Here is a 26,332-nt window from a genome sequence, read left to right as displayed (position 1 = left end):
ACATTGATTAAGTGCTGGTGTGGACAGAGTGGTGTGGTATGTCCGTGAGAGAGCTTCTCCCAGCAACACAACTACTTTCTCTCGGGGAGGTGGTTTTATTTTGCCAACGGGAGACAGCGTCTTCACACAATGCACGGGCTACAGCAGCACAACTGCATCAGTGCAGCTGTGCTACTGTAATGCTTCTAGTTTAGGCTAGCCTTGAGTCTCACTATTTTCTCACAGGCAGGCAGGCAGAGGCTAACTAACATTCTGGAGGAAGGCTGGGTCAGATGTGCTGGGTGAGTGGAGATTCTCAGAGAAGTATGTAGAGTGTGTGAGAAGAGGAAGGGAACTGTCTGAAGCCCATGGTGGAGTAATCAGGGGTAAGGAGTTTTTGGCTTATAGGTGAAAGCTGGGTAGGGATATGGGATAAAATAAAGGATATTTGTGGGACCTTAATGACGAATTTTCTCACTTACGGCTGTTTGGTTTTTACAGAGTTGTCCTAAGCTGTGCAAAGAATTTAGCTACACATCTTCCCTTAGAGGGAATTCACGAAAAAAAATCCCTCTATATTAAAAATTATTGTAAGATGTGTGCCTAAATCCCCTGAACTACTTTGGAAATTTCAAAAACTGGTTTAAGATTAATATTTATTTACAAACCTAGACGCTGATCCTGCAAACACTTAAGCACATGCTTAGTCTTAAGCACATAGGTAGTTCCAATAATGACAGTGGGGCTACTCATAAATTAAAATTAGGGGAGTCAAGCAATTAAAAAAATTAATCGCGAATAATTGCATGAATAAAAAAATTGTGATTAATAGCATGATTAATTGCACTGTTAAACAATAATAGAATACCATTTATTTAAATATTTTTGATGTTTTCTACATTTTCAAATATATTAATTTCAATTACAACATAGACTACAAAGTGTACCATTCTCACTTTATATTTATTTTTGATTACAAGTATTGGCACTAAAAAAACAAAAGAAATAGTATTTTTCAATTCACCTAATACAAGCATGTTATTGCTATCTCTTTATCATGAAAGTTGATCTTACAAATGTAGAATTATGTTGAAAAAAACTGCATTCAAAAATCAAACAATCTGCAAGTCTACTCAGTCCTCCTTCTTGTTTAGCCAATGGCTCTGACAAACAAGTTTGTTTACATTTGCAGGAGATAATACTGCCCATTTCTTGTTTACAATGTCACCTGAAAGTGAGAACAGGCATTTGCATGGTTCTGTTGGAGCTGGCATCACCAGATATTTACGTGACAGATGTGCTAAAGATTCATATGTCCCTTCATGCTTCAACCACCATTCCAGGGGACATGCGTCCATGATGACAGGTTCTGCTTGATAATAATCCAAAGCAGTGTGGACCGATGCATGTTCATTTTCATTATACTAGTTAGATGTCACCAGCAGAAGGCTGATTTTCTTTTTTGGTGGTTCGGGTTCTGTAGTTTCCAGATTGGACTGTTGCTCTTTTAAGACTTCTGAAAGCGTGCTCCACACCTTGTTCCTCTCAGATTTTGGAAGGCACTTCAGATTCTTAAACCTTGTATCGAGTGCTGAAGCTATGTTCAGAAATCTCACATTGGTACCTTCTTTGCGTTTTGTGAAATCTGCAGTGAAAGTGTTCTTAAAATAAACAACATGTGCTGGGTCATGATCCAAGACTGCTATAACATGAAATATATGGCAGAATGTGAGTAAAACAGAGTAGGGAACATACACTGGCAATTTTAAGTCAATTCTGAATGTTTTTCAATATTTATGCTGTAATTCAAAAGGAATTATTTTGGGGAAGTTCTATGGCCTGTGTTATGCAGGAGGTCAGACTAGATGGTCACCATGGTGCTTTCTGGCTATGAATCTATTGCAACCTGCAGAATAAAGGTGATATCAATCTGTAAAATAAATCCTTCATCCCCAGTCCAGATCTCTACTGCACAAGGCCAAATGGTACCCTTATTGATCAACATGGGCACAATATTTGACCAGTTGCAGTGCAGGATGAGTGTTGAGTTAGAGTGTCAGACAGGTACAAACATATACATGCATTTAGATGGTGGAGGTTGCATGCACCTTAATGAGGGAGGGTGTCACATTTTGTGGTGCAATCCAGACCAGCGAGGGGTCCTGCCACCACCTGCCCAGTAATGCTGAGTGCCTCAAAATGCTCTGCCGCTGTATGTCTCTGGGCTGGACATGTCCAATCAGCATGCAAGGAATGTCTGTGTGCGAAGCAGCTCTGACTCAGAAATTCTGATTCCAGCAGCCTGTATGTCACACCACTATCACACTCTGGCATCCACCAACCTTGGTCACACCTGGCAAGGTGACCCCATTACCCCCCAGTCCCAAATTTTCCTCAAACTGTCTGCTCTGCAATGTCCAGCCCTCTCCTGGAGCATTCAGAGAGATAATATGGTTAGTTTGTTCCTTTAAAGCTACCCAGAAGCTTGCCATATTAACTGGAGTTACCATTCACTTTAAATCAAACACATCATTGGGTTGGTTTAGAGTAAAAGTAAAACAAGTTTATTAACAGGAGGAGATTTTAAATGAATTGAGGTACAAAGGATAGAGTTAGAAATGGTTACAAGCAAATAAAAGTGACAAATGCTTCCTAGAGGCTGACTTAACAAAACAAGCTACAGTCTTTGTTCAAGTTAGTCTCTTCACCAATCTACCTTCCAGCAAGAGAGTTGACCACTCTTCTGGTCTGGATTTCCCACGAAGTCCAAAGTTTGGATTCCTTTGTCCTCTTGGTGAAAGGTAACTTGGGTTATTTGCCCCTCTCTTTTCTAGTCCAGTGAACTTTTTACATGGATTTTGTGGAAGTTCGTTCAAGCTCTGAGGAAGGCGACATGGAGTCTGGTGGTGAAGGAAGTTCCATGCTTGTTTCTTTCCCTGCTGGCGTTTGCTAAAATGCAAACTAATCTGTTTCCCTCTTTCCTGTTGCCATCATATTTTCTTTCCCCTTTACATAGAAGATACCTTTTTTGGCTCCTTTGTCTGTTTATAGTCTCCAGGACATAATATCAGCATATCCATAATTTTATCTACAGAGTTCTTATAAACATTTCACAGTGACAGCAATGACCAATTTCAAACGATATATTACCAGTCATCTTTTAAATACCATGACACCAGTGTGTGATGTGTAGTGAGTCTGTCAGGCCTGATAAGAGTTGTGAATCACAAATAGATCTGTCTCACAGAGGATTAAGTTGAATACATTTACATGAGAAGTTGGTGACATTGCGCACACCTACCATGCAGGATGTGACTGTGCATGAATGTACTAGTGGTGGTTTCATGCATGCAGTTCTATACCGTGTGGGGTGAGGACAGAAGAGGCTGTTGCATGCAATTCCTTGGTAGGGGAGCAACAGTATGCTGGTAATTCCAGGGAGCGGGGATGGTATGGGTATAGCATGCAGCTCTCTGCAAGGGGGTGAGGATAGGGGTTATGGCATAAAGTTCTCTGCACAGAATGGGGATAGAGTGTATTGCATGCAGTTCCTTGGAGGGGGTGGGGATGGGGAGTGTTGCTTGCAGTTCCATGCAGGGAGTGGCAGTGTTGCATGCAGTTCCCTGCATGGGGTGGGGATGGGGGGTGTTCTATGCAATTCCTTTTAGAGGTGGTGGGAAATTGGGGGTGTTCCATGAAGTTCCCTGCAGAGGGTGGGGATAGGGGATGTTCCATGCAGTTCCCTGCACCGGCAGGGATAGGGGAAGTTCCTTGCGGAGGGTGGGGGGATTGGGGATGTTCCATGCATTTCCCTGCACCGGCAGGGATAGGGGAAGTTCCTTGCGGAGGGTGGGGGGATTGGGGATGTTCCATGCATTTCCCTGCACCGGCAGGGATAGGGGAAGTTCCTTGCGGAGGGTGGGGGGATTGGGGATGTTCCATGCATTTCCCTGCACCGGCAGGGATAGGGGAAGTTCCTTGCGGAGGGTGGGGGGATTGGGGATGTTCCATGCAGTTCCCTGCAGGGGCAGGGATAGGGCATGTTCCATTCAGTTCCCTGCGCGCCGTGGAAAGAGAGAATTGGGGTTGTTCCTTGCAGAGGGCGGGGATAAGAGGTGTTGAATGCAGTTCCCTGCAGGGGGTGGAGATGGGGGGGGAAAGATTGGGGATGTTCCCTGCAGTTCCCTGCAGAGGGCGGGGATAAACGATGTTGCATTCGGTTCCCTGCAGGGGGCGGGCATGGGGGAGTTTTCAATGTCCCCCCGTAGACAGACAGCGCTGAGCCCCTTGCCCCAGCCTAAGATAGCAGGAGCACTCATGCACTGCAGCCCCTCTCACGTGCCATCCCACACTGCTCGGAAGCTTTTTGCCCAGGAGATCAGCGCACCCTACCCTGCTGGCGCGGCCTAGATCGATCTCTGCGGCCCATCGATGTGGCTGATAGGCGTGAAGCCCACCATTGGGTGTGGAGTTTTGCCTTGATAGGCAGGTAGAACAGTGGGGCGGGGCCAGGGAGGAGGCGGGATTTGGATGGTAGCTTGTGGAGGTTGCTATGGCCTTTCGGAGATGGGTTGCGAAGCGAGCCAATGGGCGTACGTATTTCTTTGGATGGACATGAGAAGTAGCCAATGGGTGATACTGTAGAGATAATGGGCGGGCCTTGAACGGGGTAGCGGGAGGGGGTCGCGCGGTGGCGCTAAAGGAGCCCCGAGGAGGGGGTGCAGTGGTGGAGTGTGCTGAGGAGCCGGGCGGGAGGTTCCAGCTCCAGGGATACGGAGCGTTTGCAGGTGAGGGCCCGTGCGCGGGGGCTTCGGTTTGCGGGGTCAGACTCCGTCCCCTCTTTGTCCGGGGCTTGGCGAGGGAGTGCGGCCCCCGTGTGGGGGTGTCTGTGCCCCCTCCCCTCAGTGTGCGAGACGGGGTGCAGTCCCGATCTACGCCGGGTATAGGGGCGGGGGGCGTAGAGCTTCCCGGATTTGGAGGGGTGTGTGTGTGAAGAGCCGGGGGCGGGAGCCCCCGCCCGCCCGGCTCTGTGGCGGGTGCAGCCCCCCAGCTCTTTCCCGCCTGCGAGGTGGGTGTGCGGCTGAGCCTGGGCTCGCTATGGGGAGGGGGCGGCAGGGCGGAGGGCGGCGGTGGCACGCGAGACAAAGACCCTGCCTGCTGGTTGCAGCCCACTTTGGCCGGCGCGGAGCTGTCTTGGGTTACAGCCTCCCCCTTCACCGGCCCCTGTTTGGGGGGGTGGGAGGTGCACCCCCGTGCGGGTGTCTCGTCTCCCCACCCCTCGGCTCCTCCTCCTGAGCTCTGTGCTGAGGCTCCTGTCTGTATCGATCACACAAAGGTGGCCATTTTCCCCATCTCCTCCCTTCTGCAGCTTGACTAGTGGCTTGCCAGCCTGCCAGAGGCATGGGGGGAGTCGCTGCTGAAAGGAGAGGGCTGCAGTGGTGGTAGTGTCTGATTTGAGGCTGAGGAGGCCCTTTTGGGGGTGAGGTGGGGGCCCGTTCTGCGGGTGGGGCCAGATGCTTGCGTTGTGATGCACCAGTGTCTTAGATCATGTTCTTCCCTCTTTTTTTTTGGGTGTGGGGGGGGGGCATGGATGGAGGGGGGAAGCGGCCAGCGGGCCTTAGTGCTGCTAAATGGGATCCAAACACCAAGTGATTGGCAAGATGCAATGCTGTGAACATGCGAGGCCATAGCGTGGGTGGAGTGTTTTGTCCGCAACCCCAAGAAAATGGTCCAAGTCTGAAGCTTGCTCTTTTGTCCTTTAGTATCCGGGCTAGTTAAAAACGAGCCTGCTGCCTTATCACTTCATTCTGAAGCCATTGTTTGATTAACCCTTAAATCAGAAAAGTAGCTTGAACTGTGAAATTGACTCTTGCTGGCTTTAGCATTATATTTAAGAAAAATAATGTGTCTGTTCTTACAAATTCCTGTCCTTGGAAATGCCAAGGCTCCACTGAATGATGCCGCTCCCCACATCTGCTGGTGCTCCTCACTTTTATTTTGTTAACCTTTTGTTTAGAACTGTAATTTGTGTGGGATTATGTACTAGCACCATCATTGTGAGAGCTGGAGTTCTGCATGGTGAAATGGTATAATTATGAATGTGGATCTTAATTTATCTTCCCCCTAAATAATACTGTCTAGCAAAAAGCCCTCATTAAGGTAAAGCACAATATATCTGGCTTTGGTAGGGGTATCCTTTTTGTGACCCAGTTACTCAGGACAATGCCAGGTTGCTGCATCTGTGCATTGAGGATAGAAAATGAAAAATGACTATTAATGGTCTGTACTCTTAATATGTAATACATAGATTTGATTCTTAGTATGAACTAATTCATATACTTTTTGGGAGTAAATCTAATGCTTTAACTTCTAGCCCTTTAATTTTACTAATAAACAATTTTTGTTATTCTATTAATTTGATTAAGTAATAGAGTTCCAGAACCACTCAAGTTTTCACTAAAAAACAAGCATGTGAAACATACTAATTCAGACTATAAATGATACATTTGTATGGAAGGCAATTTGCCAGTCAGATTTCTTGACACAGAGAGAGAGAGTGCCTCACACTGGATGGAAGCTAGGTTTTATAATATGAAGATACCTGCAGCATCAAGTCATAATCTAGAATGACAAACATGACTAGCTTTTTGGATTTGGATGGAAGGCTCTGCAAGTAACTAGCACTCTGAATGGTTTAGTAACTTGTTATTCCTAACTGAGGTAAAGAATCAGATGGAGCTCTTGCAGTCATTTGGAGTCACCTCTAACTCTTGTTTTCTTCTCCATGGATTTTTTTCTTTCAGAAGCGTCTTCCAATAAATTCAGCTGCTATTGCTGTAGTCAATTCTTGATCTGATGATGCAGAATTAAGTCATTCTGTAGTAAATGAAGCAGATTGCTTCACAGCCCTCTGGTGGATTGAATGACCTCATGCTTGCTTTGAATTAGTTGTGTTGAACAATTTATCACACTGACATGCTGTAGATGTAGACATTAATATTGTACTTAAGTAGTTAATTGAATGCTCACTTGAGGGTGGATGAGTTGTAAGACTTCCATCTGAATGCGTGCTATAGTATAAAAACCTGTGTATTGGAAGCATTTAAAACATAATAGCACCTACTGTTTGTAGCTGGAATTGATGGAAAGTAAAACCATGATAAATCTGATGCTTTCAGAAAGAATACAGCGAGTGGCTATATAATGTGTAAAAACCCAAAACATATAAAGTTCTTATCTCTGAAGGAAAACTCTTTGTAATCAGTGGTTTTTAGTCTAACTTACCTGATCTCACTGCTCAGTTTTGTTTGCATGACTTAATGAGAACCAGCTATGTGCTACACAGAAAAAATAAAGTGGTGCTTTCCTTTGACTACTATTTCAGTACTCTTTACAGTACCTCTGGGCAAACCCGTATTAAATCTGGTGTTTCCTTTATACTTCACTGTTTTTGCACAGCAGTGTACGTCATAGGGCTGTTGTGAAGTCACATATACTAAAGAATGTAAAGTGTTTTCAGATCTACTGGTAAAAAGTATTATACAAATCTAGGTATTATTATTATTATTATTTATTATTTATTATCATCCTTGCTTTGCAGTCTTGGTATGTACAGTAGAAAGAGACCCCTGCACTATTCCCATCCTATATAAACGTGTCTCCCTACTGCTCTATTTATGAAGGTGATTTTTAACTTGTATACAGCAATACCCTTTTAGTTAGAGTATGACCTTGTTTAAACTACCAACATAAGTAGCATCAGGATTCATTTATATAGGTAATATCCCTAGTAGGTATCCAATTTAATATGCTGATTAGCCACTTTTTATGTTAAATGGTTTAGCTATGAAATTATTGCAAACTGTATACAGTGCCAGTGACTGACATACCTTTTCTCCATCTAACAAGGTGAATGCTAGTGGACACCTCTAATTACAATGGCGCAGAGGTCTGGACAGGAAGATCCAGAGAGGTATCTCTTTGTGGATAGGGCTGTAATCTACAACCCTGCTACCCAGGCTGACTGGACTGCTAAAAAACTGGTATGGATTCCTTCTGAGCGCCATGGCTTTGAGGCAGCCAGCATCAAGGAGGAAAGAGGAGATGAAGTGTTGGTTGAACTGGCAGAGAATGGAAAGAAAGCAATGGTCAACAAAGATGATATTCAGAAGATGAATCCCCCCAAGTTCTCTAAAGTGGAAGATATGGCGGAATTAACCTGCTTAAATGAAGCCTCTGTATTGCATAATTTGAAAGACCGATACTACTCTGGACTCATCTATGTAAGTATTGGCCATTAAATTCTCCTCTATGGAAAACTAATAAGGCTGCTAATTTAGACTGAATTAATCAGCTGCTCCACTTGTTTAAAAAAATGAAGAGGAGGAGGTGGGTATAGAAAACCTAAAGTGTATCCTTTTTCCTGTCTGAGGATGCTTGGGACAGGGACTCTTAGCTACTTTATGTATTGATTAGCACATGCTGCCATAGTACAAAGAATAATTTTTGTATATATTTTGTATACAATAATTAAAATAGTGCTGTAAGCATTAGCTAGCTATAATTAAGGGCCACTTAATGATAGAATGTCAAATGGCCATCTTGATGTTTTAGCTTATACTATCTAGTTAAAGCATTTGCCTTGGACATGCTTAACTGACAAGTGGACAGCATCAGCTGGCTAGTGTGAACTGACTAGAAAGATTTTATAATCTTTATTAAACAATGGCAATTTGTTGACATTTAGTACATGAATGAGCAGATAACTTGCTTTAACTTAGCTAGCTGTACATTAATGAAGGTAATGAGAGGTTATCATATCTTTAAATAATATAGTTGGAAAGTGGTGGGAATTTGTAATTTCTTTTTTTGGAATCTTGTATCAACATAGTGAGCCAGGAAAGAATGTATTCTGTGCTTAAAATAAACCAATAGATAAAGTTCTCTTCTCAATGTGTTGGAAATAGAAAATGAAACGTTTAACTTGTCACCATCTTCCTCTGGAATTAGAAATTGCAAAGCTATTGCTGCCTCTTGATGAAATAAAACAGGGTCAATGTTGATTGAAGGTCTGTCGCAGTACAGTAAGAGTGGCTCCTTGCCATCTCTCTTCTCTTGGCAAATGAATTACTCTGACTCAGCAAGCGACTATGTATCATCACATCTACAACTAGGTTCTTTGTCTTAAAAGAAATGGTAACATCTGCCTAAATATTTGACTCAGGATGGTAAACCATTTGTTCCAAAGAATTAAACTCAATCTCTTCAATTTCTCGGGTGTACATTGAGTAGGTTAGCTATAGGACATATTGTCTATCCAGTTACTATGAATGCTTAAAGAGGAGGGTTTTTTTCTCAGTCTGGCCATTGCTAATATGTTATATTTCTTTATTTAGTGGCTCACTCACACTATTTACTTGTATTCATTTGTAAATTGTCTATACTGAAGACTGGTGGTTTTAGTGGAAGGAAGACCCTTAAGAAAAATAGCTCAGTGAAACTTACTCTTGGAATGCCTCACATTAGTTAGATGCTTAGGATTAGGATGGAAAAACTAAAACTGAGTGTAGATGAGTTTGAGAACTAAATACTTAGTTTATGTATTGTCTGTCCACAGTATCATCTCAATGTCAAAGCAAACTCTAGTGTGACTATTCAGACCTCAAATATAGATATGAGCTGCTTGTGAGGATAAAGCTGAGAACTTGTCACTTTCTTGTTTAAATAGATGTTGCAGTGATGTGAAACACTAATTGTGCACTGAATTAAAAATAACACTTCTCTATGTAAACCCAACTATTAAACGAAATCATATGTAACTTGTTTGTGGTTGCTATACCTATGCTTCATCTACGTCCAAAAAAGATGCTTTCTTGTCTTTTCAATAATCTAATCTAACCATTGATGCTGACTCTAAAGCTGGTGTGATATTCCCAGGGTACAGCCTGGGCTGTTGAACAGTGGTGTCCCCTTAACACTCTAGCCTAGAGTGCTTTTTGCTCTGCTTGGCTGTGAACAGCCACCACTCTGGTCCTGCTCATACACAGGCACTAGCATCTAAAATCACTCCCAGGTGAATACATGAATGCTCTCCCAACCACTCATGAATTGCATATGAGGGTGACACCTGCAAGTTCTTAGTCCCACCCTGGACCCCAGAAATGCGTGTCTTGTTCTGCTCAGTACCCTTCTGGATAGTACAAACTAATAGTAAGTCCATTTCAACGAAGGAAAATGATTATGCACCACCCTTGCTGTCTTAAGTGGAGTTTCCCAAACACTTCAATCTGAACACACACTGGATTCATAAAACAATAAAATAAGCTTATTAACTGCAGAAAGATGTATTTTAAGTGAATCTGAGTGATAAGGCATAAAAGTTAGAATTGGTTACAAAAGAAATAGAAAGATATAAAAATGTAAGCTAATTCCTAAACCTTAACAAGCTAATAAGATTTAAAGCAAGCATCTTTTACCATAGGCTGGATTTCCTTTCAGTCAGGGGCCAACCCACCCCACAGTTCAGAGTCCTTCAGGTGTTTGATGTCATGAGCAGAGAGATGGGAGGAGAAGAAGTGAAGTCAAGTGTCTTGCTCCCCCTTTAACTTTAACTTTAATTTCTTATGCTAGAAACATCCTTGCTGGGTCATGCTGACACATAGTCTGTGGATGTGAGGTTTAAAATGTTCTTGTGATGTGGTGTATCTTTTTGTTTATACCTTCGCATTGCTGAAAAATGGCTGCATAAGCCGGTGATTGCTCTTTAATACTGATTGCGGTGCCAGTACATCTTTGTCTTGAGGGGGGGGTGGGGGGTGGAAACTGGTTTAGACTTGCTTGTCTTGTCTTTTGGAGCATGTTCTAAATAGTGATACATAGTATAATCTAACAACTGCTCATAGTATTGCTGCACATATTTTACTAGGACAACAATATTCAGCAGACTGAGTTTTCAAATGATCTTTCACATGGCATACTTGATCCAAAATTTATCATACACTTGTAAAAGTGGTGACCATAATACTATAGCTAGGGCCCTACAAAATTTACAGACATGAAAATGAGTCTCTGACCATGAGATCTGATCTCTTGTGTGCTTTTATCCACAACTGTATAGATGTCACAGGGGAGACCAGCATTTCTCAAACTGGGAGCCCTGACCCAAAAGAGAGTTGGGGAGGGGGGGTCGCAAGGTTATTTTAAGGGAGTCATGGTATTGCCACCCTTACTTTTTGTGCTGCTGCCTTCAGAGCTGGGTGGCCAGAGAGAGGTGGCTGCTGACTGAGGACCCAGCTCTGCATGCAGCAGCCTAGAAGTAAGGGTGGCAATACCCTATACCATGCCATCATTACTTACATGCTGCTGGCAGCGGCTTTGCCTTCAGAGCTGGGCTCCTACCACCATCAGCAGCAGTGCAGAAGTAAGGGTAGCTGGACCACAGCCGCCCTTCCCCCCATAACCTTGTGATCCCCTCCTCCCCCAGCCCCACAAGTCCTCCTTGGGTCAGGACCCCTACAATTATAACACTTGACATTTCAGATTTTAATAGCTGAGACAATGAAATTGGTGTGTGTGGTGTGTGTGTGTTGTGTTTTTTTTTTTTTTTTAGCCTATGACTAAATGGACCGTGAATTTGGGCTGCAATAAGACTGTCACAACTGGACTTTGCTATCAAGACTTTAGGAGCCACATAATAATTATTAATTCTAGAAAGATGCTGATGCAATAACTTCTTTTATTTTGGAGAGAAGAGTTGGGATCAAGATGATACTGCAGTTTCATAGGGGTGGACTGAAGGCCTGATTTAAGAAGGGAGCCTTGCTTGAGGGATGCTCTGCTTGCCCAAGAGCAGTATTTTTGTGTTAATCTCTTAGCTGAAGTAGATTGAGTCAAACATAAGTATGCTTGCACAAGCATTGAGTATTTACTGGAATACTGGCATAAACAGGAGCAAATGCTAGTGGTGGAGAGAAGCTCAAGAACTGGACCTTGTAGAACTCCTAGAAGTACAGCTCTGGTGTAGAGGAAGAGCCAAACCCCAGTTGGTCAGATTAGCTGGATATCAAAGATCAGAGGCATGCCCAGAAGACACAAGATGCATTTATAGTTATGGAGGAGAAGGGGCTGCTCTGAGCTCAAAATTAATGTTCTTTTTGTGGTCAAATTGGACAGTTTTTTCAAAAACCAGATTTCATGTCATACTTCATACAAGCGCAAGAGATGCATCTGTCATTTTAAACAAACTTTTCAGTGTGTAATTTATGGATACACTCATAGGAAGTAGGGGTTAAAGAGCTGTCAATTGGAATAGGTGCATATAACCAGCTCCAGTCTATTTTGCTTCCTTTGTAGGAAGTTGTACAGAGGGTCTGGGCCTTTGCTAATAAATAGTTTGCTTGGGGGAGCCAAGATGGTTTATGAAAGGTTAAGACTTTGAAAAGTGGCCACTAGTCATTGTTAAAGGTTTTCTCTTCCTCAGTGGACCATCTACTAGACAATGGAGAATACAGTTTGGGTTGATACAAAAATAAAGTTCTGTAATAATCTGAAAAACTAAGGAGAGACTGTAAAAAGCATGCCTGTGGAGTGGGAGAGGTGCTGATAGTTTCATTTGGGAAAAAGGAATTGCTTTCAAGGATGTAAGATGAGCTGCTTTTGCTGTCTGAGGCCTGGCATATGTTAGTTTATGCTGGCATAACTAAGAATGCTAGGAGTTGAGAGTGAGTGTGTGTGTGTGTGGTGGGGGGTGGGAATTGTGAGGCAGCCCACCAGATAAGAATGGAGCACTCAGATCAGAGAAGAGCAACAGGAGCTGAGGATCCCTGGACCTGATCTGCTGACTAGCAAGCTCCTGCACTCTTCTCCCTCACCTCTGCTTTTAAATTGCTTGACTACAGACCTTCCTTTGGTATTCCACACTTCCACTTCAGAGGAGAAATAGCTTTATCTCCGCCCAGAATTGATACCAGCTGCACAGTTTCTTCTGTGGCATTTGCTTAAAATGTGAGTGTAGCTGAAACTCTAATGTAGCCAGATATATGTTGACTAACTCAAACTCCTCGAGCTGGAGTTCTATATTCAGACTTCCCCATCCATTACTAGATCTTAGGAGTCAAATCCTCTTCTTTCCCCTTATCCCACCTAGCTGTGAGTACAGTCTTCTAGGAATCTGGGCTATCTGGCTATTCGTTAGCTCTGTCCTCCAGTAAGAACAGGTTTGGGGCTTCCCTTCCAGCCAAATGGTCTCCCATTTTATAGTAACTGTCTTTTTTTTTTCTTTTCTGTTTGGTGGGGTTAACCTCTTCCTCACCTGTACTTTGGGGATGGATTTTTCCCACTTTCTTTGCTCTTCCAGGGACTCTGCTGCATTTCCTTATCCAGGGAAGTGCTCTTAATGGTCCTTCTGATCCTTTGGTGTGGTCCCCTATGGTGCAGCACCATGGAGACCTTTCAAAGGCCCTTGGCTCCTTTTCAGTGTTTGCTAACTATCTGGTTCTGCAGTTTTAAATCAAATGGGTTACCTGTCACTCTTGTATCCTCATATATTTTTTTTTTTTTTTTTTTTGGCCGCAAATAGTTGATCTTGTGCCTGTCCTGCTTCTCAGTGTGATGATTCTCTTGGGCCTGTGCTTATGCTTACCAGGAAGAGTATTATTCTTGGTGGGTACTATACAGATAGGTTGGATCTTTCGAAAGGATTTCTGATTTGAACAAGTTTCTTGTTTGGAACTCCTCCAAGCTCCAGAATACTGCCCTACCCTTGCAGTATGGCTTGTTCGCACGCGCACACTTTTTTGAGCCCTTAAACAGTAGTGTGCCTCTCAGTCCCTGCACATCTCTTCAAGATGCCACCCTAGAAATAGAGCCTGCTTATTGGGTGTCTAGTTGTCCTCAAGTCACAGCATTTGGTAATATGTAGCTTCTGACAAGAATTATGTTGGGGGTGGTGGTGGTCTTCAAAATAGTGTTTCTCATGGATTTTGTTACTGTTCTGTTTGTGTTTGTTTTTGTTTTTAACAGTAAAGTGAATGTTTCCCTTGGGTGGGGGGGTGGGGTTTGATATCTGAATAATAAGTGTAAGGATTAATGGTCAGAACATGTTTCTTACCATGCCTAAGAAATTAGTTGAGCAAGGGACAAAGTCTATGTAGTATTTTAGGCCAGAAGATGTTAGAGGAAAAGTTTTATTGAAAGCGGAAATGTGAAAAGATCTGATTTGAGGGGACGGGGAGAGAGGGAGGCAAAGGTGGCAGGTAGCTTTAAGCATCTGACTTGGATCAGAATGTTAAGGATAGATGAAGAAGGAGAAATAATAAGTGTTATGAAGTAGGGGAAGATATTGTGAATGAGCATGATTCTACATGCAGTGGCAAAGCAGATAATTCCTCATAACTGATTACTGGTAGTTTGTACCAAAGAAACAACTAGTATCAGTAAACTAGAGTGGAATCCTCTGTGTAGTCTGATTGTTCCTGATATTGGAGTGGATGTAGAATACGTAGTCCTTCCTTTTTAGACATATCTAGTTATGTATGGAGTTGTACAACTGGCTCTTATACAGAGGGGATGCTAACTGCTTCTGCAAGCCTTATGGATTTTAATGGCCCATTCTGATTAAAGGCAGAGATCGTTGCAGGATAAACATATTCTGTGTGATGTGGAGAGGGTACCTTAAGTGAAGGAAGGATTGAGAGCAACTTTGGTTGGTGAGTATAGTTCATCAAGCAGTTCAGCAACCAGATGGGTTAAAATAATTGAGTATTCAGACACCGGTAAGGAGTAGCAGATGTGGTTGAGATGAGGACAGGTGAGGCTGCTCTTGACTAAACTAAGAGTTAGGACAATGGATAACATCAGACTGGAGAAGCTAGGCCTCAAAAATATCTGCTAGGTAACTTGTGGCTTGTCTGCATGACAAAATAGTGCTGTTATAACTTGAGGCATGAATTTAAACAGCTATAGTTAAATTTAGTGTAAAAGGCAGTGTTGACATGTTTGTTTTAATTTAGCTTGAGTCAGTTAAGAAAAGAGTTAAGTAAAATAAAGCCAGTCACTTTATCTTTATTTTTTAACAAAGTAAGAATGTCCACACATTTAAACCAGAGAGTTTGACAGTTTAAAAATTTAAGTTCCACCAGTGCAATTTTCTAGTGTTGACAAGCCCTTAATTTGTCTCTGGTACCCAGTGTAGGTGGTGGGGAATATTTGAAGGCAGAATATTTGAAGTATTAGTGTAGTCTACTAATGTGATGTTTTAAGGGAACTAAAATGAAAAAGAGTGTGTGTGTGTGTGGGGAGGGGGGGATCTTTACAGCAGTTACTGGGCTGAGGATCCCACTTGCTGGTGCAGAGAACTTGAACGGTGTCTGAAGCAAGCATAAATATCTCTTGAAAATGAGCAGTTGGAAAACCTGTAGGAAGTATTCTGAAGTTCTTCAGGCTGAGGCTCATAAGATCAGCCAAAATCTTATCCACTCTCAAGGAAAGACAGCAAGGAGGAGGGTTTTCTGTAACCGAATGAGTATGATAGGAACCTGAAAGATCACTATATAGTGATCTTAACCGTTTCAACTAGTGTAAGTTTGGCGAAGAGAAAATACCAACCACATTGGATAAGTTACAGTATCATTTGGAGAGGTGGTCTAACCCTTTGTAGCAGTACCTGGCTCAACATTCTACTTTAATGACAGAAAAGCCTTTTATGCTTAAAAGGCAACTGCTGTGGCAAAGTAAATGGCAGGGTGTGCCTCTTAACCTGAGAACTTTGTTTTACTTGTTTGCATAGTAGCTAGCAGAATGGAAACTACCTCAACATTGAAAAGACACATCTGAAACATCTCACACCTTGTCAAACAACATGCCTGCCCTGTAGCACCCACTTCTGGCCAGCATGCTGCTGCTGAGGCCTGCCTCAGTTTCCCCTTCACTTAGCGTCCTTTAGATAGTCCACAGTCCAGATAGTCAAAACATTCTGCTTCTGGGGTCCAATTTATTAAGTCTTAGTCTTTCAAAATAGAATTCAAACCAGCAGTCTTCCTCAGTTTCATCTGGGTTCAGCCTACCTCCCTGAGGGTCTGTCTTTCTATTTTTTGCCAAACTCCAAACAAGAGGTTCTGAATCTCCATAGGCATTCCCTCTGCTAACTCGGGGCCTTTCAGGATCCTTTTTAATCCCTGAAATGTCTGCAGACATCTGCCAACAACTACTTGGAGCTTTCACCTTTCATAAACCCAAGTGCTTTCCCTTAAGCCCATTTGGGCAGCAGGTAATCAATTCACATGCACTGGATCCCACTCCCTCTTAGAGGCCAATCATTTGACACCTTTTATTGAAGAGTTGGGGATAAATGTTGAGTTTTTTGTCAGCAGATTTTCTGATTACTCAAGCCAGTGTGTTTAGTATATTATAAATCTTCAGATTCAACTAAGGCTCTTTATAGCACATTTTATAAAATGTGCTATAAAGTGTATGTTGAGGCAGGAGCCTGTATTCCACCCTTTGTGTTGCAATGTACAAACCAGTTGATGCTTTTAAGAAGTTTGGTTACCAATAAAACATACTAAAATCTTGAGTTATAACTTTTTCACTCTCTGGCTATGTCTATGGTAGGGAATATTTTGTAAGATTCTCTGCTGGTTCACAGGACTCTGGTTTCTTGCATTTTTATCCCCATATTTAATTAAACCTGCTGAAAAATGTGACTGTGGCTTTTGAAAAAAGCTTGGTCACAGAAGCTTGCATTAGGGCTCCCACCAGAACCAGTGGATATCTTTTTTGTAAGAGTCTGAAGTTCAGATATTGCCAAAGGGTGAAAAGTTATACAGTCTCAGCTTGTATATACTTGAGGACAACAAACAGTGATGAGAGAGGTTCTGTAAACTTCATAGTTTTTTCTTAAACCTGTGGTAAGCTGGTATCTTCTAACACCCGACAAGAAGTGCACTATCAAAATGTGAACTCCCACACTCTGGGGTAATGATATAATGAACTCTGTACTTGGTCACAGATTATTTAGATAGTACCTCTTATTGGCAAGCTTGCTATTTGAAACATAATACAGTTTCCAACTAATTCTGTGCCAGGAACCTGAGTGCTACATTATTGGATAGTTTATCATTTAGTATTTTGGATTTTGCTATACTGCTGGCTGAAGCCTTGTAACCATCTGGAAGCATTCAGTCTCCACAATTAGTGTCCTGAAGGAGACTTTTGTATAACAAACTTCTGTCACAGCTCTGCTTTAATGTTTGTCTCTGGAGCCTTGCCAAGATAGTGCATTCCTGATTTCCTTTGACTGGTACTGCCCACATCCTTTTCTTCAGCAAAACAGAATTTTGTGCTGCCCAAACAAGTGCCCTGTTTTGAAATTGAAAATTTAATGTTTGTGAAAAGCTGAAAGTTTTTTTTTTAAATGAGTATAACAGAATACATGTACATACTTTAAATTTATTATAGCAGGAGCTGCAGTTCCTGCTAAAACTCAAGGTTTCTTAATGGTTTCCATTATAACCTCCTTTATCAATTGATTATAACTGGCTGAAATTTTCAGCGTGTGATCTTTGTGCTACAGTGAATGTTCTGAAAGCTTGAACAGAAGTGTTTCATCTGTGGAGAACTAGAAGAAAGGGTAAAATACTTCCCATTACAGAGGTCCTGTGTTTAGCAGTCAGTCTTCCCAACTCAGGCAATTTGGACTACAGAAATTTTAATAACAGGAATAGTGCTAACCAATAGAAAGTAAGTTTCTGTTGAAACTTGTCCTTGATTTTGACAGGGCCTTTTATGTGGTCCAGAAACCAAGCTCTTTACCCTACAAAAATCATGTTGCCCTCACTGTTGCAAATGTAACAGTGGAAACTTGATACAGTGATGTCTGCTTTAGTTTTCACAGATGGAACACAGTAGGCCCAAGCTCTTGCTTGCCCATTCCTTTTACTGGGGTGTGCCTTCTTCAGTCTGATGATACAAATATTGGCGTCAACATTTAACACTGTCATGCTGGTCACTTTTAAACTCCATTTAATGTGTGTGTTTGGGTTTGTGCAATAAACTGTCTTTTTCACATGTTCAGTTTGGGTGCCAAACTGTCCCCTGAGCTATTGCTGAAACCTCTTGCTTCTTCCTCCCCTCCTTTCCCCACAAATTCTATAATGTAATTATACATTTTCACTGCAATATTTTGCAGTACTCTAAAAATGAGGCAATATAAAATTGACCTTGGAAGTACAGTATCCCTCTATCTGATAGTATCTCCCTCAGTCATATTTGATTCAGTAAGAGCTGTTTTGGGGGGCGGAAACTCTAGACCATACAGAGCCTACATTCTGCTGCAATAGATGTCATGGAATCCAGTGTTCTTGCTGCAGAACATACGTGCAATTTACTATAGAATACATGGTGGTCTGTGTTATGACTTTCTGAAGATCATTTGCTGTGCATGCATGGTGTATCTTGCAGTATTTCCGAAGCTTAAACTATTCAGTTCAAGAATGCTGCACATGTGAGAGGCCATGTTAGCTAGATTGGGAAAAGTGTGCTGGAAATGACAGGTTCATGAGGGCTGCTGCACACTGGTTTGCAGGAAGAGGCCTCTGTAGTTCGCCATCAGAGCTTGTAATGAATTTTGTCTTAACACTGAGAGTATATCAGTAATTTAACCCCATTTTAAACTTTTGTCTGGGCATTTCCTTCATTGGAAATGTAGATGAACAAAAACTTGAACATTAGTAACATAAAACAAGCCAAACCCATCAAAATTCAGTTCTTAAAGTTAGCTAATCCACAATACTAGTCTCCTGAACACATTTAGTCTCAGGACTCAATCCCAGATCTCTTCCACAGAGCCCTCCTGGATTCAGACTACCTCCCTCACACCATTGCTGAATTTAGTCAGAATACCTTTTAGTATCCACTCCTTTCCCTCAGCCTGTCCTGCTACGTACCAAATTAGCTGCCCTGCATTAGCCTTTTTCTGGCCCATCTTCTAACTGTGGACTAGGCAACCTCCACAAAGTTCAGGGAGTGCAGATGAGGGGATGTGTAATGGATGTGAGTTACATGATTCATTAATATTAAGGGATTTGATTATATAAACAAAGTTAGTAAATACACAAAGTTAAATATTGGTATATTGGAGGAAGCCAACATAAGCTGCCTGTCCAAGGCAGGAAAAAGAACAAGGGTCTCAGATACCTTACCTGTTTGTGAAGAAGTAGTTAAGAGACCATACTAGAAGCATTCTTGTGGATGACCCACCTCCAACTCCTTAGGGAGCTCTCACAGACTAGTGTATTTAGGGGGTGGATTCCCAGTTTGCAAACACATGAGAATAAAAAAAACCTCTGAGGAACCTGAGACAAATAGCTTCTGGATGGGACAATGGTTGTTGGGAGTTGCTGATGAGAAGCTATTCTCACAGACCCTGACCCCCAGGGGTTTGGAATAAAGAGTGAACTGCCTAGGGTCTCTGCGAAGAGATGACAATCCTCTGAGTGAAATAGTCCTGTGCATAGACTTGAAAATTCTTTATGCTTTGTTCCAGCTATGGTAAATATTTGGAGAAGGCTGTCTGGTCACTAATTACTAAGGCTGTGTTTGTCACGGATATTTTTAGTAAAAGTCACAGGTCACAAGCAATAATGAAAAATTTACAGAAGCCCATGACCTGTCCTTGACTCTTACTGAAAATACCCATGACAAAATGGGTAGCCTGGGGAGGGAGGAGAAGGGCTGGGAGTTCCAGGGTCCCCCTTCCCTGGCAGCCAGGAGTGGTGGTGGGGAGCTGTGGGGCTCCCTCTTGTTGCACACTGGGGCAGCTCCCTGACTCCATAGGTGGCAGGGGATTCTGCAGCTCTCAGCTGACTGAAGTCACAGAGGTCTTTGGAAGTCACAGATTCCGTGACTAAATCACCAGCCTTACTAATTACTGCTTGTTATAGCACCCAAAGGGAAGAATTGCAGGTACCTAATCCAGTCTGCCCTGCTGAGAAATCACTGTAAGTATACGAGGTGCAGTAGTCCAGGATCTGGTCTTGAGTGAGAGTTGTGTGATTCCACCCCAGTGAGGTAGACCATAAGGCCTCATACCTTAGGCAGTGGTTCTCAGACTTTTGTACTGGTGCCCCCATTCACACAGCAAGCCTCTGAATGCAACCCCCCCCCCCACTTATAAACTAAAAACACGTTTAAATATATTTAACACCATTATAAATGCTGGAGGCAAAGCAGGGTTTGGGGTGGAGGCTGACAGCTTGCAATCCCCCCATGTAATAACCTCGTGACCCCCTTGGGGTCCTGACCCCCCAGTTTGAGAATCCCTGCCTTAGAGTCATGTCAGAGAAGGGGTTAGAGGTCCAGCAAACCCTGTAATTAACCAGATAAACCTAAGAAAACACTTTCAAAGGTTATAGTTATGCAAAAAGTCCTATTTTTTGTGTTGAATGAAGAAGACTGCAGTAGCCCTGTGAGAGTGGAGCCTCAAACAGTTAAGTTTTAGAGACCCTATCCAGGTGATCATGAGGTCAGTCTAGTCTAGGTTTTAAGCAGGGCCAATGGATAACGAAACCCTTCCGGTTGAAGGGGCTATGAAGCAGAGGCCCTGTGTTAGACCGGGCTGGAGCAGTTTTCAATGTGCCTTTCTTACCATTTGTTCCCTTCCTAGGAACATGCAGAGCAGTCAAAGACCTGTAGTAAGACTTAAAATGTATGCATCTGTAGCACTAGCAAGTAACATTGCTGTAGGTCAGGGGTCAGCAACCTTTCACAAGTGGTGTGCTGAGTCTTCATTTATTCACTTTAAATTAAGGTTTCACGTGCCGGTAATACATTTTAACGTTGTTTAGGTTTCTCTCTGTAAGTCTATATATAACATAACTAAACTACTGTTGTAGGTAAAGTAAACAAGGTTTTCAAAATGTTTGAGAAGCTTCATTTAAAATTGAAATTAAAATGCTGATCTTAAGCCACCGGCCTGCTCAGCCTGTTCCTGGCCTGGGGTTCCGTTCACCTAGGCTGGCAGCGGGCTGAGCGGGGCTGGCGGCTGGGACCCCAGACCGGCAGCGGGCTGAGCTGCTCAGCCCGCTGCTGGTCTGGGATTCCATCCTCTGGCTCCTACCAGCCAGGGTCCTGGCTGCCAGCCCTGCTCAGCCCGCTGCCAGTCTAGGGATCTGGCTGCTGGTCCCTTGCCAGTTGGAGGTCTCAGGCCCCACTCAGCCTGCTGCCAGCCTGGGGTCCCGGCCCTGCCCACATAGAGTGGGTGGGTACCTTCTCCCTGGTTCTGGCCCATTCCCCCCTCCCCCTCTCTGCACTGAGCTGAGGGTGGGGGTGCACTGAGCACAGGGCGGGGGGTGACGGTGCAGGGTCTGGCCAGGCGCTAGAATGAGGGAGGGTTCTCAGGGTTGGGGCAGGGGGTGGGGGGAGCGCTTACCTGGGCAGCTCCCATTTGGTGCAAGGGGTTCGGCAGTGGACTGAGTGGGACCCCGGCAGGTGGCAGCGTGCCATTAAAAATCGGCTCGTGTGCCGTCTTTGGCACACGTGCCATAGGTTGCCGACACCTGCTGTAGGTTATCGGAGGCAGGCGGAATAGATCGGACCTGCTGTCCAAGGTCCTTCTAGAAACACAGATTCAGCTTCCTTCTAATTAACAGCTTTTCATGTAAGTTACTCAGCCAAGGTCCTATTTGAATGCTCACCATTTACAAAAGAGCCTACTATCAAGACCAGGTTCAAGTACTGGAATGTGTTATGGGGGTATGACCAAAGACAAGACTTCAGATTTTCTTTTTGTAAAGAAATCTATACCTCTGGGCTAACCTATTTCTGTACTTTAATGCTGAAATGTGCCTTTACTTAATTGAGAAGGTGGATTGCCTGCTTAACAGGATTCCTCCCAGCAGCAGAAAGAACTCTGCTGATTCCCTGCAGAAAATCAAGGGTACAGACTTGAAAATTCCAGCATGTTTTCTTCATTGTCTTATGAAGAGCTCCCTAAATGGCTTTATTATTGACCTTAAACCTTCATCCTGAAGGTCTTAATACTAGGGCAAAAACGAGGAGTACTTGTGGCACCTTAGACTAAAGCTTATGCCCAAATACATTTGTTAGTCTCTAAGGTGCCACAAGTACTCCTCGTTTTTGCTGATACAGACTAACATGGCTACCACTCTGAAATACTAGGGCAGTGGTTCTCAACCAGGGGTACACATACCCTTGGGAGTTCACAGAGGTCTTTTGGGGTTACATAAACTTATCTAGATATTTGCCTAGTTTTGCAAAAGTCTTCATAAAAAGTACTAGTGAAATCAGTACAAACTGAAATTTCATACAGACAAAATGAGAAAGTAAGCAATTTTTCAGTAAGTGTGCTATGACTCTGTATTTTTGTCTGATTTTGTAAGCAAGTAGTTTTTAAATGAGGTGAAACATGTCAAGTCAGACTTCTGAAAGGGATACAGTAGTCTGGAAAGGTTGAGAACCACTGCACTACGGAATACTTTCCATTTGAGCATCAGTTCTCCATTTCTTAAGGCCTGCAAGAAACCTTCCCCCCCCCCATCCCCTTAGTGTATTGAGTGAGTCGGGGGGGGGGGGAAACAAGTATTCTGTGACTGATTCAACAGCTGTTCATAGATTTATATCAAAAACAGCACATATAGAATATGCAAGTCTTTGTGGTGATAGCTGTCTCTGGAATAAGAGAACTAACCTGAATTTAATAGCTACTACTTGAGCTGAGACAGACTCTGCACAGAAAATCATGGATAAACTTTTTAACACACTTTTTTTCTGGGCATTACAAGGTTGTTTTCAGGGAGTTTAACCTTTTCCTGGAGGCTGCACTTTGCTGTAGCAGATCACTAATTTTTGCTCACTCTCCTAGTAGGCAAAGTGAGAGACTGACTTCCTGTTCCGTTTTTTCCCTCTCTCCTTTCCATTTATTTATTTATTTATTTATTAGTTAATTAAGGAATTCACGGCCAGATGTATCCTTATAGGGAAGAGAAATTTGGCTTGCCTTTCAAACGTCCTGTCCTCAGGAGAGGGGTGTCAAGCATATGGCCCAGTTGATGAATTTGTGACCTCCATGACACATTCGGGTTCCCTAGAGTTGCAGCTTTTGTTGCTTTAAAAAAAGCATTGTTTCCTCATGGTTGCAATGCAAAAAACCCTTCCATACAGGGTGTAAACAGACTCTGTTTCCGTATGTTTACAGATAACCTGTTACATTCACTGTAATGGTTCTGAACTGTTCTGCTCCCTATTAATCTCATTGGAGCATCAGCTCTAAAACCCAGTGGTGACACTTCACTGTCAAAATTGATTACTGAATTGCTGAACATTCTAGTGCATGTTATAAGAGAGGATGTGAGAGTTAAGCCCTCAGGGAGATGAGAATTGAGTGGTGTTGGTGGGAAGGAAATGTAGAAGGGTGAACATAAGATAGTCAATCATAGAAAAAGAAACAGAATTCTGGGGAAAAAAAGAGAGCAGAAACAGAAGTAGTGGTGACTTGTGGGGAGCAGGTTTTTGTCACTGAGCAATGGAGAATTACAGTAGAGGACTGGATAATATATACTTTAGTTATTACATAAAGCCTGTTTTCTCTTTGCAAACCTCCCACCAACATCAACTGAGGAATCTGTGGAGTCCTGAACATGGATCCTCTTCCCACAGACCGTAATGAAACAATGAATCTAGCTCTCTGCACCAAATGAGTGTGAGGCTTCTGTTCTGGGATGTTAAGCAACTAACTTTCCTATTTTTATTTTTTGAAGAAAGAGGTCCTATAGCTGGCCCTTGTTGTTATGGAACTATTGATTAATTTTTACTTAGCTTGATGCAGTTTTGAAAGCAGTTACCTAGAGATGTGGTCTGGAGGAAAACCTTAAAGGGGGATGCTCTTTGCTTTCTACACCAGGAGGAGCAACCCAGCTGTTCAGTATTTATTACTAGATCATCTTGTAGAAATCAGCAGCTAATTCAAAATTTCTTCCTTAAATGAGTGAGTAGACTCTGAACCTGAACAGCTACATTTTCGTAAGTTTTGCAAGCATGATCCAAAAAACTTAGTTGTTTTTTTTTTTTAAAAAAGCACATTTTTATCAGAGTAAAATTTAAATCTAATCTGCTTTCTACCTTTGATGCAATTTGTGTCCAAGTTTAGTGAAAATGGAAAACATTCACTTTGTGGTTTTTATGTACTAGTGTAATACTGCAGTTTTTCATTTGCAAAGAAGGAAAATTCAAATCTGCCTTTGGGGAATGAGGAGGAATCAAATGCTCAAGACTTCACTTCTATCATAACTTGTATCCAAAAGAGCTTAGGTATTAGATGTCCTAAAGTACCAACCAATATTTTTGAACTAAATAGTTTGAGGTGGTGGTTTTATTGAAGTCACTAATGTTCAAGACTAGCACAGAAATGGTCCACAATTTGGGAAGAATGAAGCTTTCCTAGCCTCTGTGGCTTCATTTAATAATGCACGTATAAATGTAAGATAAAATAGCTAACCAAACTGCTGTTGGTGTGGGTTTTTTTTAGACTTATTCTGGACTGTTCTGCGTAGTTATAAATCCCTACAAGAACCTCCCAATTTATTCGGAAAATATCATTGAGATGTACAGAGGGAAGAAACGTCATGAAATGCCACCGCACATTTATGCAATATCTGAATCTGCATATAGATGCATGTTGCAAGGTAAGAACTATTTTAAATATTACTTTGTTATAAATAAATGCATTAAGCAACTTCAGCTAATTTTAGGCTCTCTATTGTCACTAAAGTTTTTTGCCTTCTAATAAATATAGAAATCTCTAAACTTTTAAAGAAAATCTTTTTTGTGATTTGGAGCAGAGTGACTTTTAAGAGTGTGATTCCATGGTGTGTTTTCTTCTTGACTTCCAAAGTACCTGCCAGTTCACTGCTGTGACTGCATGACAGACTTTGTAATTAGTGGTGTAGTAGTAAACTGAAAGTGGAAATGGCTTCCTTCAGAACTATAAGAAGTAATGACATTTGGGACACAAAAGAGGTGCTAATACACTAGGGAAAATGTACTTCCAGAGGCGCCAAAATAAGAATTAAATGGTGTGCAGCAAAACTAAACTAATGGGTTTCAGAAACAATTGCTAAATGGGTGTTTTCAAACTGTTTTCTGTACTCCTGTTTTAATGTCACTGCACACTATCCTGAAGTTTCTTACAGTGGCTAAAATATTTATTTTTATAGTGTGTGTGTGTGTGTGTGTGTGTGTGTGTGTGTGTGTTTTTTCTTGCGCACACACACTAGTTGTAGCCATGCCGGTCCCAGGATATTAGAGAGACAGGTGGGGTGAGGTAGTAATTTTTGTATTGGACCAATTTCTGTTGGAGGGAGAAACAAGCTTACAGAGCTCTTCAGGTCTGCGAAAGCTAACTGTAGACCTGAAGAAGACCTCTGTAAGTTTTTCTCCCTCCAACAGAAATTGGTCAATAAGATATTACCTCACTCACCTTGTTCCCCATGCCAATGGGAGGGATTCTAATGTTGGTGTAGGTACTCCACTCCCTAAGAAGTGGTAGCTAGATCAATGGGAGAATTCTCCCCCTGCGTAGATTACATTAGGTCAACGGGTTAGGTTGGTTTTAACTGTGATGCTCGGGAGTGTGGATTTTCAACAATAATATGTTGACCATAATCACATTTGTGGTGGTGGGTAGGAGGGGTGCTGTATTGTCTAAGGCCCAATTACTTAAGGTGAAGTTTTTTACCCAATAAGAGTCTCAAAGATGAATTTAAAGACTAACACTTAGACTGCATTTAAGACAATAAGGATAACAAAACATAGCTCTAGATCAGCGGTACTCAGACCTCTTCATGTTTTAGATTATTTCAAGGGTGTGTGCACATATGGTTTTTTTGTTTGCTTTTTGGCCACATCTCATCCCAGTCTTGGTTCCGCATCTCCATGGTGACCATAGTTTTGGTCTACATAAATGTCCTAGAATAGTGAGGCAAGATGAAGATAAATGTTCATGGAATTGAGTTTGGTTACTTTATCCCTGTTTCCCTGCATCTTGTCTGTTGTTTCCATGTCTTGGCATGTCGGAATTTGTTTGTTAATGCCACACTTTGACATTCTGGTGTGCCATCCAGACTGGTTAGGTGCTGTCACCCTGCCCTGCAACTTTGGGTGCTTACGATGCTTTCCTGCGGTAGCTCCCACCTGGGTTGCTAACAAACAGCCTGCCTGCAGGTAGGGGACACCGAGTGTCTGTGCATACCCATAGCCCTGGTCCAGCAACTCTGACCCCAGCAACCTGTCAGCAAACACCAGCCACACTCTGGCTTTAAGCAGGGTTGGTTACCACTTGTAG

At 42.5% G+C, this 26,332-nt stretch overlaps 1 protein-coding gene across 4 annotated transcripts in view; it reads left to right on the top strand.

Annotated features, from left to right (window-relative positions):
- Positions 1–4,621: 4,621 nt before the first annotated feature.
- The window catches only part of MYH10 (myosin heavy chain 10), a 141,504-nt gene continuing 119,793 nt past the window's right edge, over positions 4,622–26,332 (top strand). For all 4 annotated transcript variants that reach the window (XM_032801673.2, XM_032801672.2, XM_032801670.2 and 1 more), the window contains exons 1-3: positions 4,622–4,766; positions 7,888–8,261; positions 24,518–24,674. In XM_032801673.2, coding sequence (XP_032657564.1) covers positions 7,917–8,261; positions 24,518–24,674 — 502 coding nt within the window. In that variant the 5' untranslated portion in view covers positions 4,622–4,766; positions 7,888–7,916. The remainder of the gene's footprint in view (positions 4,767–7,887; positions 8,262–24,517; positions 24,675–26,332) is intronic.

Source organism: Chelonoidis abingdonii, chromosome 13 (genome assembly GCF_003597395.2).
Source record: "Chelonoidis abingdonii isolate Lonesome George chromosome 13, CheloAbing_2.0, whole genome shotgun sequence".
In the NCBI taxonomy this organism is placed as follows: Eukaryota; Metazoa; Chordata; order Testudines; family Testudinidae; genus Chelonoidis; species Chelonoidis abingdonii.
Note: the sequence above shows the minus strand (reverse complement) of the source record. Positions and strands in the feature narration are given on the sequence as shown.